We start from the raw sequence: 16,502 nt of genomic DNA, 5'->3' as shown, positions 1-16,502 counted from the left end.
GCTGGTTTTTCTTTAGAGCCGGCACCTATAGTTGCTGAAAGAGGTATTGGTTCTATATTTTCCCACCCCGCATGGGTGGGAAAAAGTCTGTAGCTGCCGGTTTTAGCTTCTTCCCTTTTGTGGGTTTGTATTGTAATGGTACGCCATAGTAGTTCCAAGGGAAACTTGAGTGCAGCCTTGAAGCCTGCTCCTTTCAGGTTCTCAATTATGTTCATACCACTGCAGTGCACATACATCCGCTCATACATATATAGAGCAACATAGATAGCCAGCCATGGCTAGCTCCAAATCCGTAGATGTACCGATACATTCTTTCACTATGAACAATCCATATCAGTAGATCGATACACCGAAGCATCGACCATGCACGCACACATGTCGGTGATCCGCTGTCGTCTCAAGAGGTCGTGGCAGCGGCGGCACACACCGGCAGGTCGTTCTCCTGGGTCGGACGCTGCCCTAGGATGGGGTTGCTCTCAAAGAAGTTCACCGGCTTAAGGTCGAAGCTGGACGACACCGTGGGCATGATGGGGAAGTCCTCCTGGCACGGGACATGGTGAAACCCCAGCGTGTACCACAGCACCAGGTCCTTGTTCTCGATCGGACGGTCCCTGTTAGGTCACGTATGTAATTGCGTGACAGGTCAACAATGACCACTCGATTAGTTACAACTCCTGTTGAATTGGTTGACAAAAGTGTAAGTGATTGTTAGTATGTTGTTACCTTTCGGACCAAGTTGCAAGTGTGTCCTCCCCTTTGCTCTGGTAGACAAATAGACCACCAGCCCATTCCTCTGTTTTGTTGTAGGGTGTCACCCAAATCTGTAGTACAAAAGTGAACCAGATTTATAGCCAAATATATCTTCTTTTATGTATGATTGACAGACTGTGCACTTTTCCCTTATTAGCCCTCTAATAGTTCTAATTTTATTATGTATATGGTGCTTTTTGTTTGGAATGTATAGAGTTCACATAATTCTCTCATAACTTTTACACCATATTACCAAAATTCTATGAAATTTCTTCATGTATTATATCTTCCTTTCAAATCGAGGTCCCAAATGATCCATACCCTATGTCTATCTAAAAACATTTATGTGTGTATGGTAATTTGCAATAATTAGTTGGTTTAATTTCTACCTTGGTATTAATACACTATACCACCCGAATTCGATACTATTGAAAAGTTGTATCTCACCTGATTATTTGTGAATGCACCCCTCTTCTGAGGTGGGTCCTCTGGATCCAACAGGCTAGCTGCAGTACCGGTTGGGACAACCTTATAACCAACAGGGTTCCCAACTCGTGTCTTCTTCGTGGGGTTGACAATGTGGAACTCGGATGGCTCATATAGCTTCAGGCGGACCTGGGCATCTTTCTCCGTCCTTGCGACATGTCGGGTAGCCTTTAGGTAGCTCTTACGAGGGGATTCGCCGGCGCCGGTGTTCTGCCGTGCCATCGCCACCTTGACAAAGGAGTTGTCGGCGCCGTCGATGTCCATGTCGAGCCGGAAAGTGACAAAGTGGTCATGGATGACGCCAATAACGTTCTCAGAGAGAAGGGTGCCGTACATATTGTCATTTTGATGGACCTGGTTCATGTGGGAGTACTGGGTGCCCTTCACCATGAGGATCCCACTTAGCCCAACCTGCAGTCACAGTCATTGCACCCGGAGTTAGCTATGATGCTACTCTTCTATCTTAAAATAAACAAACGTAGTTTATGATGTGACACATTCTAGTACTATGAATAGGAATATGCTATGAATCTATGGTACTATGATGTGTCACATCCCGTATTACATTTGTTTATTTTGAGATCAAGGGAGTAGTTTAGTAGTATTATTAAAAACACAGCTAGTTTAGTACATAAGCCAAAATTTACTCACTCAGAATTAGGTTTGGATTGTTGTTAATGTGCTGTACTTGATTTACTGTGTTATGCTTATTTTTAAGAAGTTGTCAAAATGAAAATTTATATCCATTATTGCTTGTTTTATAGATTATATCAAGGTTAGAAAAAATATGTTATTTAACTGTCAGGCTTTCTCAAAACGAAATCAGTTTGCCAAACACTGAAATATCATAAAAAATTGTTTAGATCAAACAAGATTTCCATAGTCCATCTCATCACCGTCCCAGGAGGAGTGTTAATAAATACTCCTATCAACTATCCCACAAATAAGAACACAACTAGGTCCAACAGAAGAAAAAGAGTATGAATATTCCAAAATTGTCGTATATAAAATTGTTTATCATTCGCAACAAAAAGAAGAACAGTGATGTGCAATCATGCAGGGAAGAGGGATATATATATTAAAGATTCGTGCTACCATACTGTCCTAAAAGATGTGGACTGATGCAACATGCACCAATTGGATGACTTCTTCTGCCGATCAAAGCGATGAAAACGACACCCATTTTCTAGACAAATTGTTCACTCGAGCTGTTGGCTTATCAAAAACTTATAAGACTGAGATATCAAACTGACGTGTGCATCATACGATGTGAAAGATCCAACTAGCACAAATCTCGGGTCGGGGGGGGGGGGGGGGTGGGGGGTGTTTGGATCGAGGGATTAAACTTTACACTATGTCACATCGGATGTTTGGGTATTAATTTAGAGTATTAAATATAGACTACTTACAAAACTAATTACATAAATAAGAGCTAATTCGCGTTATAAATTTTTTAACCCTAATTAATCCATAATTAGCACATGTTTACTGTAGCATCATACAGGCTAATTATGGATTAATTAGGCTCAATAGATTCGTCTCGCGAATTAGTCCAGAGTTATGGAATGAGTTTTATCAGTAGTCTATGTTTAATACTTTTAATTAGTGTCCAAACATCCAATGTGATAGCCACTAAAAAGTTTTAATCCCATCCACTAGGAGAATCTCTTTTGGCTCCTATGGAGAATCTGCTTGCATCTAGCTACTATATAAACACTAGCAAACGGACATCAACAAGTGGATATGGGGACATGGGGTGGATAGACGACGATGCTCCATCGCTGTACTTTCTTTGAATAATTAACAGTAATGCTGGTGTTTGGTGATTATTGTTCATCAGATTTTAGCTGGCTGATTATTGTTCAGATTGTTTTGACACGGTGATCTCTCCCTGCCTTTATCCGATGCTGTCCTTTTGGAGATATGGGTTTTAGAAATAAGAACACGAGGGCACGTGCCTTGTTTCTTTATGTCAAATAATCATAAAATATACTCCGTATTAGAGAAGTCTGATAACATGGAGCAAGTGCTATTCAATTAGTTGGCGTAAGATCAAATTAAATGCACACGTGAAAAAGATCTGACGTGTACACTATTTTTCTCAGCTGATTTTCATCATATGTATTAAATATTTTTTCCCAGTTTGTCGAGTGATTTTTGACACCATAATTTCTGGTGTGGAAAAAAAATATTTTTTTAACTATTTGAATGACGTTTTAAAAAAGCAAATCCTGAAGTATTTTCACTGTCCTTGTCATCACCACCTCTACAAGTAGCTTAACAATCTCCAATACAGCCAGTTAGAGGGATGCTTCTGCAAACTAACCTTTTTATCTCGTGATGTAGCATGTAGGATAGATAAGACAGGATGCTAGTCTCAAAACAACAATGATCGATGAAGGACCTATGCTTAACACTTCTTTTATACTCTCTTCTTTCTCCGATACTTCTTCTAGATTAATAATACTTGTCAAAATAACAACAATATGGTCTCTAGGAAACAACTTTGGGCACTATTTTCTTTATAATATATATATATATATATAAATATCAATAAATATATGATTTTTATTGGAGTATTTTTTTAACATAATCTATATGTCTGGACAATATATTTGTAAAATAAATATTTAAAAAATATTTATAGTCAAAGATTTAAAAATTTGACATTAAACTTGTCCAAAACAACAAGTATCATCAACCCAGAGGGAGTAACTAACATGGTTGACTACAACCATCATACTTTAACCACAGATTATTTTGAAATAATTGTACTATGATGAAAAAATTATATGGTTATATTTATAGCACTACATACTTCGATTATATAACCTATCAGCTTTTAACCATTTACAAAGTTTTTTTTTAAAAAAAAAAGATAAGTGGCTAAAGTTTAAACTTGAATTGTCCTAGTGTTAATTATCATAGAATGGAGGGAGTATTTAAAACTGTTCCCAGTACATTGATTGATATGAGCCTAGGAGAAGATACTTCGAGTGCTTGTTGGTTTATCAGCCTCAGGCAAAATTGAATTTCTAAACGCCCTTAGCCCTCGAGCAAGTAACCAATGAGAACATCCGGGTTAATTAACTAATTATAAAGTTGATTTTAAGTTTTTTTTTTCATCCGTGTTTAGTTTCTATCATTGGATTTTAGACCATGCACAATACATATACAACTTTTTTCCTATATATTGTTTTAGTCGTTTTGTTCATTTTTCCTATATGTTGTGCTGGCGACTTATGTGGCACCTACACGGGTGTGTACGAGTGTGGTGGTGGATGCATGGATGCGTGGTGAGGAAGAGGATGTAGACAGAGCAGAGAGCAGCGCGCGGTGGCTAGCTTACCTTGATGCGAACGAGGCCGTCCATCTGGAACTCCCAGTCGACGATGTAGTCGTAGTTGGCCACCGACGCCGCCATGCGCGCCACCAGCGTCACCTTCGGCCGCGACTCCCTTATCTGCATTTTGCAAAGTTATGCACCGCACCGCAGCGACACAAAATCAATCATCCATTCGTATCAGACATACAGACACAAAGGCAAAGTGTTATACGTATCAGTGTCTAGCTGGTTAGTAGCTAGCTGCATATCCAAACAAACAGAGCAGAGCAGAGCAGATTGTGCCATGGTTGGACTGATCGATCGATAGCTACGTCCACTTCTCGTTTATATGTGAGGTGTTCTCTCACACCTACCGCTTTTGTATCATTATTTGTGGTGCACGAACTTTGTGTGGGAAATGGTTCAGTTTCCACAGGAACGGTAGATACATTGTATTTTGGGATTATCTATTTCTCAAGTGATCGAGTTTTCTTTCTAATTATAAATTATTAGATCAACATCAACAACTAACATGCCAATTTTTTTTCGCTCAAAGAGTTTAAACAACTTAAACTTAACACCTATACTTTGATGTGCATACTTGACAATATAACAAAATAAAACTGCGTAGGAGCTAAGGGTAAAAAGGCATATTTGAGAAATCAATTTCAAAAAATAAATACAGCAAACTTTAAGTTAGAGTGAGTTTACAATAAATTTACAGATTTCTATGGATAAACTATTTTGATCCCTAAAGGTGATGTTCCCTTGTTTGTCTAAAAAGCATCCAAACAGTTACGAAAAATTATCAAAGAATTTGACAACACTCATACAATGTATATATATCACTCCACAAAATCTTAGGTCCGAATTCAACTCACACACCGAGATAAAAAAAGATAAATTAATAGTAACGAATTATTCATACCCAGATTTATCTTTTTTTACTTAACGTGTAGGCCACTTTTTCTTTGATTTTTGTGGACCAATAAATATCACTATACTCTAAATAATTTTTCATAACTATTTTTATTGAATTTGAAGAAAACAAAGATACATGAGGGGACGTCATCTCGAGGGATTAGAATCCACTTTCCTTTTTATGTTGTGAGGTTGTTATGCTTTATATATATTTCATTGAAAAACCAATAAGAAAAAAACCAGCAACTTATAAAAAATATAGGTCACATAGGTAAATTCCTAATATGAGGTATTCCTAGGCCTATACATAAACATATCCCACATTGATGGAACGATGGTGATATGTCTTTTCTAGTTTGAAATATATATAAAGCTTGCATCGGAATTGATTGGAATCTTGTCGACTCCTTGTTGACGGTATATGCGAACGATATTCTTTAGTGTCCTAAAGTTGAAAATATCCATCACCAATCTCTGTCAAAACCGTCAACTTCTGCAAGTAGCCAAATCATATGAGCAACATTTACAGTTCCGCTTACGTAGGTGATGACTAATGACCACAGGATATTGTTTCATATTTAAATTTAACCACTCATATTTAAGCTACAAGTCTATAAATTTTTTTAAAAATACTTATATTGTGAAAGTATGTTGTACGCTTAATAATATGATAATTTAAAAACTACTTATGGTTAAAATTAAAAATTACTCATCGGTGACATGTACAGGGAAATGGAGTAGCATGACTCGCATCGTTGGCGCCAAGCAGCAAGGAAAGAAATCAAGAAAGCGAGAAGCAGAGGAGTCGTATGGGTTTGCACTTACGTCCATGCCGGTGATGGGGCTCTCGGAGTGTCGCCACGCGATGTCGCCGGCGTAGCGCTCGAAGACGCAGATCATGTTCTCGCGCACGTAGGGGCGGCCGTCGGCGGCGACGAAGACGGCGTCGAGGTAGCGGGCGTGGCGCGGGCAGTCGTTGAGCGGGACGAGCGGCATGGCCTGCAGCCCGAAGCCGTACTCGCCGGCGTCCATGTACGTCTTGAAGTACCACGCCTCCGTCGGGTCCATGTACGGCACGAACAGCTCCGACGCCATGCCCTTGTACATCACGTCGCGGTGCTCGCCGGTCGCCGGGTCCTGCACCCGCGCCCGCGACACCACCATGCCGGCGCGCGCGTCGGGCTTCAGGTGGAACTCCCACCCGCCCCACCGCACCGTGTGCCCGTCGACCAGCTCGAACCCCGGCCCGCCCGCCGGCGGCTCCATCGACGGCACGCGGACGGTCTGGTACCCGTGCCGCCCCTGCGCTTGCGCCTCCGCCGGATTCGGCGCCGAGTGTCCGTGCCGGTAGTCGGTGTTCGCGGCGGCGGGGATGGGGATGCCGGCGCCGCGGTCGGAGACGTGGAGGACCTCCGCCGTGTCCATGTCGACCAGCACGGTGAGGCCCTCGATGGGGCGCATGTAGAAGTTGGCCGTGCCCTCGGTGGAGAAGCACTGGCTCTTGATGAGTCGCCGGTTCTCCTCCGCTGGGCCGTACCAGCCGAGGGAGATGGGCAGGCAGGCGACGTCGGAGGCCCTGACGCCACGGCGGAGGAGGCTGGCGTTGAACGCCGCGTCCTTGAACGGCGCGAAGCAGAGGCTGGTCTGCTCGTCCATGTTCATCATCGGGTAACCGGAGGCAGGGACAGGCAGAGGAGTCACCGCGCCGTCGCCCTCGCTGAGGTCGACGCCGAGGACGTGGGACTCGCCGCGGAACCGGACGACGGCCACGGCGCGGCGAGGCGGGAGCGGGTCGGCGCCCTTCCGCCAGCTCTTGACGACGGACTTTTCCGGCTCGTCGAGCTCCAGCGAGTGCACGAACAGGGACGACGGCGCGGACGCAAACAGCGGGTGCGCGCGGAGGAGCTCGCGGACGCGGTTCACCTCCCTCACCGTGAGTGGGTCAAGCGGGTGCCGCGGCACGTCGGACTCGTGCGACGGTCGCCGCGGCTTGGACGGCTTCGACCTCGGGTCGCCCCGCCCTTGCCGGCACGCCCACGGCGAGAACCTGGTGCAGCTGCCGCCGTTGCCATCATCGAACAGAGAGGTCGTGGTCGTGTCGATGTCGCCGGGAAGGCGGAACGCGGAGCGAACGACAAGGACGACGAGGGCTGCGCCGAGGGCGAGGAAGATGAGCCGGAGCAGGGAGGTGGAGTGATCCATTGGAGTGGCCTTTGTGCTTTGTAGTGAGCTAACTGAGAAATGGTCCACTATATATGCTGATTCGTAAACTTGGGAAGCTAGCTCGTGGTGGAATGCTCGTTGTCCGATTTTCTTATTTAATTTCTCACACTAACATTTCCCTTTTTTTATATGGGCATTCTGATTTGCTAGTCAATTCGAATTTCTGCGCATCAGAGCCCAACCAGTTCTGCAGGTCATGAGCACAATAATTTCTTCGCATGGAGCGAAAGCTGACATATTTGCAAATCTAGGTAGCACTAAAGAATGTAAATTTTTTTCTACATGTAAAAATTCTAAAAATTTAAACAACCTCCAATTTGCAAAGTGCCAACGGGCTATATCCGAAGACATTATTTGGAAGGTATGGGGATTGATGAAACCAGGAATCAGGGTATACGCGCGGCCACTTCGCGATATTGTGCCAATTCCAGTTTTGAACTACCGGAATTCCTGCCGAGGCGCCTTCTTTCTTATGCCAGCCAAGTAGCAATCAGAAAACCAATCAATCTTCCTTACACTATGGGAGACAACGATTATTATACAAGTACGGGCTTCTTAACTTACAGGGAATAACCCTATATATCAATATCACATGAGTACAATATATTGGATGGCCTAATCTAGTCAGCGTCGGCCTAGCGGCATAGAGCTCTCACACGTAGTCGACAGCTAGCGTAATATTCTTCCTCGAATATGAACCCGGCGATATTAGAGATAGTTCTGGATCCCTTATGTTGGCTTTTGTGGCTTCTACATTGGGTTTGTCTAATCTGTATTGGCTTGTATTCTCATATGGTCTGTGCCACGTTCTGATTTTTGTTCAGGATTAAAAATCATTAAATAATGAATCTTTAGAATTTATATTAAAAGTCAAATCAATTTAATCAAGTGAAATTAATGAGGGAATAAAAATTTCCTTTCAAAACCATGGCGGGAAATATTTTTGTTATGTTCTCCGTGCACTAAAATACGCTCTGAAATTTCCCGTGAATTTTCGAAGCTCAATATATAATTATAATATTACATAGTTCATTTAACCAATTAAAAATCCCCTCCTTTACTTTGGGCCGCTTTCGGCCCAAAGTCTTCTTTTTCATCCCTTCGGCCCGACTAGCTTGCCTCCTCCCTTTGCGAAGTCCAACATGCCTCCCTCCTCTCCCTTGGGCCGCCGACAGGTAGGGCCCACTTGTCGGGGTCATCCCCTACCTCCGGCCGAGCCGGCAACCGCCGACCCCGCCCACGTCGCTGCCCATCCCACCGTCTCCCGCTCGCCCCCCTCGTCCAAAACGCGCGGGCGTGGTCCTCTCCACATCCTCCAACTCCTCCCCAACTTTCCCCGCAAAATACGGCGCCGGTTCGAGCCCTACTCCCCCATGTTGCCTCTCCCCACTCCGGCCAGCGAATCTGCCACGGCCCCGCCACTATTCTCCCTCCCTACGCCTATAAAAATGCTCCCCGAGCTCTCTCTCCCATTTTCCCATCTTTCCTGAGCTCCCCATGCCCTCTCTCGTGCTCCTCACGCCGCTCGCCGCATCAGCCGCTCACTGCCAATTTCCAGCCGCACACATCCTCTGCTAGCGCCACCACCGCGCCACGCCACCACCACCACTGGCTTCACCGGCGCGAGGGCAAGCCCGGCCGCTGCTCCTTTCTCCCTCACCACTACCGGACCACGGGTTCCACCACCTCTACCACCTCCGGCCGCCGCTCCTGGCCACTTCCGACCTCGCGCTCTCCTCCGCCGGCTTCGCATCGGTGCTAGGAAGCCCTGCATAGACCTCCTTCAAGCCCCTCCTTCAAGCTCATCGCCACCAGAACCCCGTCTTCCCCGTGAGAGGTGAGCTCGGCCTCTCTCCATCCTCTCCGGCCATCGATTCTCAGCGCCTCATGCCCCTCACCTGCAGCTAACACCTCCTCCTCCCTTGCAAGGCCCCGCCGACCCTCGCCCGCGTCTCCACTGTGGTCGAGAGTCGCCGGAGCGCCGTGCCTGCCGCCTCCCGCGTCGTGCGTCACTGTCATCTCCTTACTGCCGAGCTCCACGCGCCGCCTTCCCCACCGTTGCGCCGCTCGGTGAGCTTCCCTCTCCCTTCCTGTCTCCTTCCACCGCCTCCCACGCCGTCGTTGCTCGCCGCCAGTGCCACTTGAGCCCGGGCGTCGCCGCCCCGCTCGCCGACCGGCCATTGTCACGTGTCACTCGCTGGGTCTCGCCGCCCAGCAAGGAATTTAACTATTTGCTACATTTACTTTTGTCAATTAACCAAATACTCTTCTTAGATTTGGACTTACTATTTTGCCATTGGAGAGAGAAGATTTTCTAACTATTTGTCACTTTTGACACTGTAGACCGTCACATGTGCATGCCAACATAGACTAGGCGCATGAAATGACCAATATACCCTTGTCTTCACAAATCTGTTCATATTAGAGAGTGAGGAGAAAATACAACTTACATGATATGAGAAAAAAAGAACATCTTTGAGCACCTTTCAACATAAAATAAAATGTGAGAGCCAAGTGCCGAAGTTAAAGGGCTGAGACAAAAAAAAAAAAAGACGACGTGAGGAGTGAGCCACTCCATAGCCTAAACCACCGGCTGCAAAAACATTTAAAAGAAGTTCAAACAATACTAGCAATTATGATTTTTGACACCTTACAGTGATATGATGGAGAAACGCTCACACCGACACTGCTGAGAAACCATTTGTAATCCCGGTTGGGAACCCCCTGTCGCTCCGGTTTTTCCAACCAGGCCATCTTTAGTCTCGGGTGAAATAACCGGGAGTAAAGTTGAATCTTTAGTCCCGGTTAGTGTTACCAACCGGACTAAAGAGAGGGTAGCGGCAGTCCCGGTTGGGCACCTTTTCTTTTTTTTTTTCATTGTTTCTTTGCTAATTGCCAGGGTTAATCCCTGTCTTTTTCTCCCAAATCGAGTGACATGCATATCCCCAAATCATACCGCAAATCCCCAAATCAAAGTAATATCCCAAATCATTCACATCACAAATCCTAAGTTACTTATACAAATAAATCAAATACATGACAAATCCTAAAAAAATTACACACAAATCAAATACATCACAGATTATACATCTCAGATCCATGCAATGAATGACAAATTCTAAAAAGAAATTATACATATCAGTGAATCACAAATTATCAAAAAAAAAAAGGACGCCGGCAGAGGAGAGGGCGCCCGGCTTCCATGCATGCGCGCCCCCCGCTTCCCCTCCCACCAGCTGCCGCTGCCGCCGCCTGCCAAGGCCAGTGCGCTACTGCCCGCCACGGCCAACGCCTACCGCTGCTCGCCACGGCCGGCACCTGCCACCTGCGGCCCTATTGGTCGCCGCAGGGCGCAGCCCCGCCGGCCGCTGGCTGCCTGCCCGCTGCTAGATAGGAGGGGATGAAGAGAGGGGAGGGGAGGAGTCTGCCCGCCGTCGCCGGATGGGAGGGGAGGAGGGGGAGGAGAGGGGAGGAGGGGGAGGAGGAGAGGGGAGGGGAGGAGGAGGAAGGGGATTTGAGGGGTAGGAGGAGAGGGGATGATTTGATATCGGAGAGGAGGAAAGTCTCGTCTGGGACTTAACCTATCAGAGATGAGAGGGAAATATTTACTCCCGGTTGGTAACTAAAGATAGATTTTTAGTCCCGGTTGGTAATACCAACCAGGATTAAAGATTATTTAGATCGGTATTACCAACCAGGACTAAAGTGGTAATCTTTAGTCCGGTTGGTAGTAACAACCAGGACTAAAGATCCTTGCCTCCTTGACAGGCCTTTGACAGGGGATGAACCGGAACTAAAGATGATCTTTACTCCCGGTTGGTAACACCAACGGGGACTAAAGATAAAATTTTTTTAACCGGGACTAAAAATAATCTTTTTAGTCCCGGTTTTTATTAGAACCGGGACTATTGTGAAAATTAGCCGACCCAGCAAAGATCACTTCTCCAGTAGTGCGACTAATAAGCAAATGCACATTATGAATTTAGAATATTCAGTGGGTAAATACAGTAGAACCTTTTGTTTTAATTATTTATAGTTTTGAATTAGAAGATGGAGATAACTGGATATGCTTGCTTGGCTTTATTCTATACTTCATTTACAAACTCTGAACTGCATTTTTTTGCTGAGTTCTTGAAGATGTTAAATATTACACAGAAATCTTGCCACAGTGTAATTTTTTTATATAGTCTATTAAATAAAAAATAGCACAGAAAGGTCCAAGATGGCCTATATATGTACTGCAAAGGCTAACATTTACAATGAGAATGATGATATCGTTTTAGGGTTGTGAAGGTAGGGGTAGATTGGTCATTCAACGCGCCCAATTCATGTTAGCATGCTCATGTGGCAGTCTACAGTGTTAAAAGTGGCAAATAGTTAGAAAAGCTTCTCTCTCCCATGGCAAAATAGTAAGTGTAAACCTAAGAAAGGGTATTTGACTAATTGCCAAACGTAAGTGGCAAATAGTTAATTCCCCCCGCCCAGCTGCTCCCAGCCGTTGGATTGGCCCACTGTCGGTCTCCCGTGGACCGCTTATGGTCCAGGTTCATGGTGCTCCCTCCCCTTAACTCGCTAATGTGTGGGGCCCACATATCGGTGCCGGCCCCTTTGATGATGTCTGCGTTGCCCCCTTTTTTTGTTAAAATAAATAATAATTATGCAATAATTTGGTTTAATTCCAGAAATCCATTTAAATGTCTCAAAACTTCTAAAATTCATAACTAATTCATACGAACTCCAAATTTAGCCATTCAACTTGCAAAATTCATCTAAAATTGAGCTCTACATGATTGTTTACTTTTTAATGTAATATTTATTTGGGGTTTATACTGGTTCAGGCCTTCAATGTGAGGTAATACCCTAATCCAGTTGTGAGTAGATTGGATCTTTGTAGGTATGCGCAGGTCAGCAATGGAGTGGCCGACAGCTTGTATGAATGATAGAGTAACCCCTTAGGGTTTCCATCGGCGCCCTTTATATAGAGCCAGGATCGCTGATGGCTGAATGGTAAGACAACCCTTTATAATCTGGGTGCCTGCCATCTATTTACAAAGGATTGGATTGATTTCCTTATCTTGTATGTCTTCCTTATACTACAAATGCACGGCATGGGCCTAGGGCACTCGATGTTGGTATTTGATATGGTTACTGATAAAATCCGCAAGCGCACGGATATACCGATGCAGCACTTCCCCTATAGAGTATTCCAAGGGTATCGAATCCAAGGGAACGTGTGTGATCAAAGCTTCCTCCGGTTTATCCAAGAACACCAAGCATATGATAGGCCAGGATAGAGAGGATTCACTAGTGAGAAACAGTGTCTAGGGAAAGCTTAATTTTAGTCCTAACGCTATACTTCAGGCACTAGCAACCCGCTGTTCCCAGATGTCGCTCTACTACGTACTCGGACAGGGAGGACTTCAGTGATCTTGAGGGCTGTCACCACCTCTACACCCACCTCAACGTACTGTGGGATACGCAGCAATTACTGGATAATAATTACCTAAACACCACGTCTAAGCAATTAATATCTACTTTAGTGTTTATAACTCACCAAAGCAATCACTATATTTTAGTTGATTATAGTGAACAATAATCCCGTATGCTATTTAGGAACTAACCAAGACATAATTCTTACAAGATAAATCTAAATTACTCAAGAAGAATATTATATTGAATTCAGAGTAATAAACAGAATAAAAGAAACAGGAGAAGATTACCGACAACTCCGGAATTCTTCCGACTCCTTCTACTCTACTCTCTTCCTATTCTAGTATACAATATAGTACAATAGAGCCTCTTATAATTCAGCTCAAGCTTGGAAGTGTGTGTATGAAGTGAGGAAGTGAAGTCTTTATATAGAGGTAGGTATGACGGTTGGCGAAGGGGAAATGTCCGAAGTGCCCTCCAACCGTCATCAGGGATGCATCTGGGACGTCTACGCCAAACCCCACATCCAACGGTGGAAGTGGTGATTCGGCCGAACCAACCTGGGCTGGGCCCATCTGGCCTGGCCTTCGGTCGGTGGACTCCCTGGATCTTCCTCCATCTATTTCTCGGAGTTTTGGGTTGATTTACTGATGTTCCGATGAAGTTCACAACCCCTCCTTGTATGGATACATGATTTTCCTCACTTTAGTCTGATTTGCCTCCCACCTTCAGGGTTTATCATCTGCATACAACTATACACCAACACTTGTGGAATATGTGAGATTAAGCACCTATCACTATGTTGGATGTTTTATTATCTAAACTTTATGCAGATGTTGGCGGTATAGAATCGGCATTTAACAGCCGCCAACAAAAACCCCCCACACTTAGCCCTTTGCTCGTCTCTGAGTAAAGGTTAGTGTAGAATGAATTTCTTCAAGAGATGAATCAAGCATATAAATCATTCACAACCATACCTGTACATGTGAACTTTGTCGGTGGCTATCTTACCATCTTAAGTAATTGATAAATGGAACGATCTTGATTTTAGTTCTTCTTGCTTCTCTGTCACACTCATGGGATTTTTATGAATTTTCACAAACTAGCTCTGTTCCTCATATTTGACTTTCTCCCTTTTCTCTCAAAGATGTATATTTTCTTTTGGATCCTCACCAAGGCAAAGTGTGCCAGAATTTACCCCTATTCTAAGGCTGATATGTGGAGCTTGGTAGGGATAAGCTGGTGACATACCTGCATCATATATATATTGCAAAGCCAAAAATATGGACTCAAGAAGATCATCAATCATACTCCTAGATCAAGGGTCTTTATTTATGGTGGAAAATGAGAAAGTAAAATATTTTGTGGAATTATGGAATAAAGAAATGATCCTCCTTTTTCCTACACTTTTTCTCCAAATTGGTTCTCTTGGCATGATTGTGGAGGGGGCATGGCTATTTTCTTTGCTCAATGTTTTGAGAGCAATCTTTATTTCCATGAGTCTCTTTCTTCTTTTTTTTTTCTCATAGCCATGCCTTTCCCTCCTTTTCTCATTTTCTTTTTGCCAAGAACTTTTCCAGGAGAAGAAAGCATAGTTCATTGTAGGAGTTTATTTGAATGGATATTTTTGTGGAAAGCCAGCTTTTAGTGTAGAAGTTTAGCTTAATTTTATATTGTGGAAATTGAAAGTGGAAATGAAAATGACCCCTTGATCATGAGAGTATGAAAAATATCTAACACAAGTCACACAAATTTAACAAAGCTCAATATAATGTCAAGCAGTCATATGCATGTTAAGGCTGATCAATGATATTGACTTGGTAGGTATAAGGTAAAGTCAATTGGAGGATAGAGCCTTTAAAACAATTTTTATTTTGAAAATAAATTCCCAAGAGTCATAACAAGAGTTGCAAGAATTCCTTTCATCTTAATCATCTCACATAAAAGAATTACCTAGATACATAAGGTTCCCCAAACATGGATGGTTGTTCACAAGCACAAGTTCAGCTGAGAATAATGAATATACAAGATTAATCACATGAAGAATTTCATTAGTTGGAAATTTTATCTCTTACTTATGCTTGAACCAATTGTTCCTCAATTTGCAGCTCTAGTACTATACCATGGTGGAGATATATAGATAAAGGACGTGCTCACCTGCTTACCTGTGAAAGTTGAGAGGGCTCGGGGCCAACACTGGTTCGGCCGAACCACTCTGGCGCTTGATCCCTCTGCAACTTTCTGCAGAGTTCAGTGCCTTCCAGGGGTTTAGATATTCAGCAATTTTCAGAGTATATGCACGTCAGAAGCTAGGATATCTCCCCCACACTTATTCAAAACCTTAATTTTATTAAGCATGAAACAAAACAAACTTTGGCAAACATTGGGGTTAACACCAATGTGCCACATTATTCATAGCAAGTGCTTACATGATTGGAAAAATAAAATCAAGCACCTACTACTATTTTATTCATGGGAAAGGAAACATCTAATTAGCATAATACTTATTTTCCTTTCCCATCTCTATGAATGCACGCTTGATCTTAGCGCACAAACCGTGACTAAGGGTATCAAAATTATTCCTAAGTTCTGCGAGTTCTACCCCTAGCTCCGCATTGCGATCGCTAAGCTCTATGTTCTCCTTGCGGAGTTTCTTCACTTGAGCGGCGAGCTTGTGGATCGAGGGCTCCGGCGATTTTACCTTGTCTTCTTGGAATTGGCCGGGAGCCCTCACAATTGGACGGGGCGTCAAATGACGCTTCACCTTCATAGGTGGAGGGCTACGGGATTCTGCTGCCCCCTCCTTCTCCGATGCCATTAAAGGCCGGAGTAGACCCTTACCATACCCACCACCGGGAGTTCGCACTCCCTGAATACGGAAAAGCTCACCTTTTGGGGTGGATGGAGTATCGGTGGGTGTGGTATACTTGTGGAGCACCTCATCCCCTGCCTTGGTGAAGAGGGTGCCCACATAGCGCTCGGCGGGAGGCGGTGCGGCCTTCCCGTCATCTTGGAAAAGACATCGTGCCTTTAACAAGCGAAGCTCTTCCATAGTCGGCCGTCGTGCAGGCGAATCCCCCCGGATTTTTGTTCTTGTAACATGGCTAGGGGAGAGGGATCGCGTTGCCAAACGGGGGGCCGATTAGGGCCGAGAGGGGTTCGGCCGAACCCCTACCAAGGAGCTCGCCGATCGGCTCCAGAATTGCAGGGGAGCCTGGTACAGCTGCAAGGGGTTGAGCCCATACAGCGTTCACCCCTTCCATGGTGTAGTGTTCCACCGGGATCAATTGATTCGCCGGTGTGTAGGCTCTCCATCAAGATTGTAGGTGGAATGGAGGAGGAGTCGATGAATGGGATTAGGGATTTG

The 16,502-nt window shown here is 44.5% G+C and overlaps 1 protein-coding gene across 1 annotated transcript; it reads right to left on the bottom strand.

Moving 5' to 3' along the window:
* Positions 1-170: 170 nt before the first annotated feature.
* On the bottom strand, positions 171-7,752 carry LOC127771166 (amine oxidase [copper-containing] gamma 2-like). The gene is made up of 5 exons (XM_052297005.1): positions 6,308-7,752; positions 4,586-4,699; positions 1,198-1,647; positions 724-821; positions 171-611 (listed from the first exon to the last, which is right to left on the bottom strand). The coding sequence occupies exons 1-5, from the start codon at positions 7,682-7,684 to the stop codon at positions 398-400; spliced, it is 2,253 nt and encodes a 750-aa protein (XP_052152965.1). The 5' UTR covers positions 7,685-7,752; the 3' UTR covers positions 171-397.
* Positions 7,753-16,502: the final 8,750 nt, after the last annotated feature.

Source organism: Oryza glaberrima, chromosome 4 (assembly GCF_000147395.1).
Source record: "Oryza glaberrima chromosome 4, OglaRS2, whole genome shotgun sequence".
Taxonomy (NCBI): Eukaryota; Viridiplantae; Streptophyta; class Magnoliopsida; order Poales; family Poaceae; genus Oryza; species Oryza glaberrima.
The sequence above is the reverse complement of the archived record's forward strand: the minus strand, read 5'-3'. Positions and strand labels throughout refer to the sequence as shown.

What these genes read in the sequence shown, in the direction of transcription:
- LOC127771166 (XM_052297005.1), bottom strand. Translation starts at nt 7,684, where the DNA reads ATGGATCACTCCACCTCCCTGCTCCGGCTCATCTTCCTCGCCCTCGGC. An exon ending in ACGGCCTCGTTCGCATCAAG is followed by an intron (nt 1,648 to 4,585) that starts GTAAGCTAGCCA and finishes CTGTGACTGCAG; the next exon opens with GTTGGGCTAAGTGGGATCCT. An exon ending in GTGCATTCACAAATAATCAG is followed by an intron (nt 822 to 1,197) that starts GTGAGATACAAC and finishes TTTGTACTACAG; the next exon opens with ATTTGGGTGACACCCTACAA.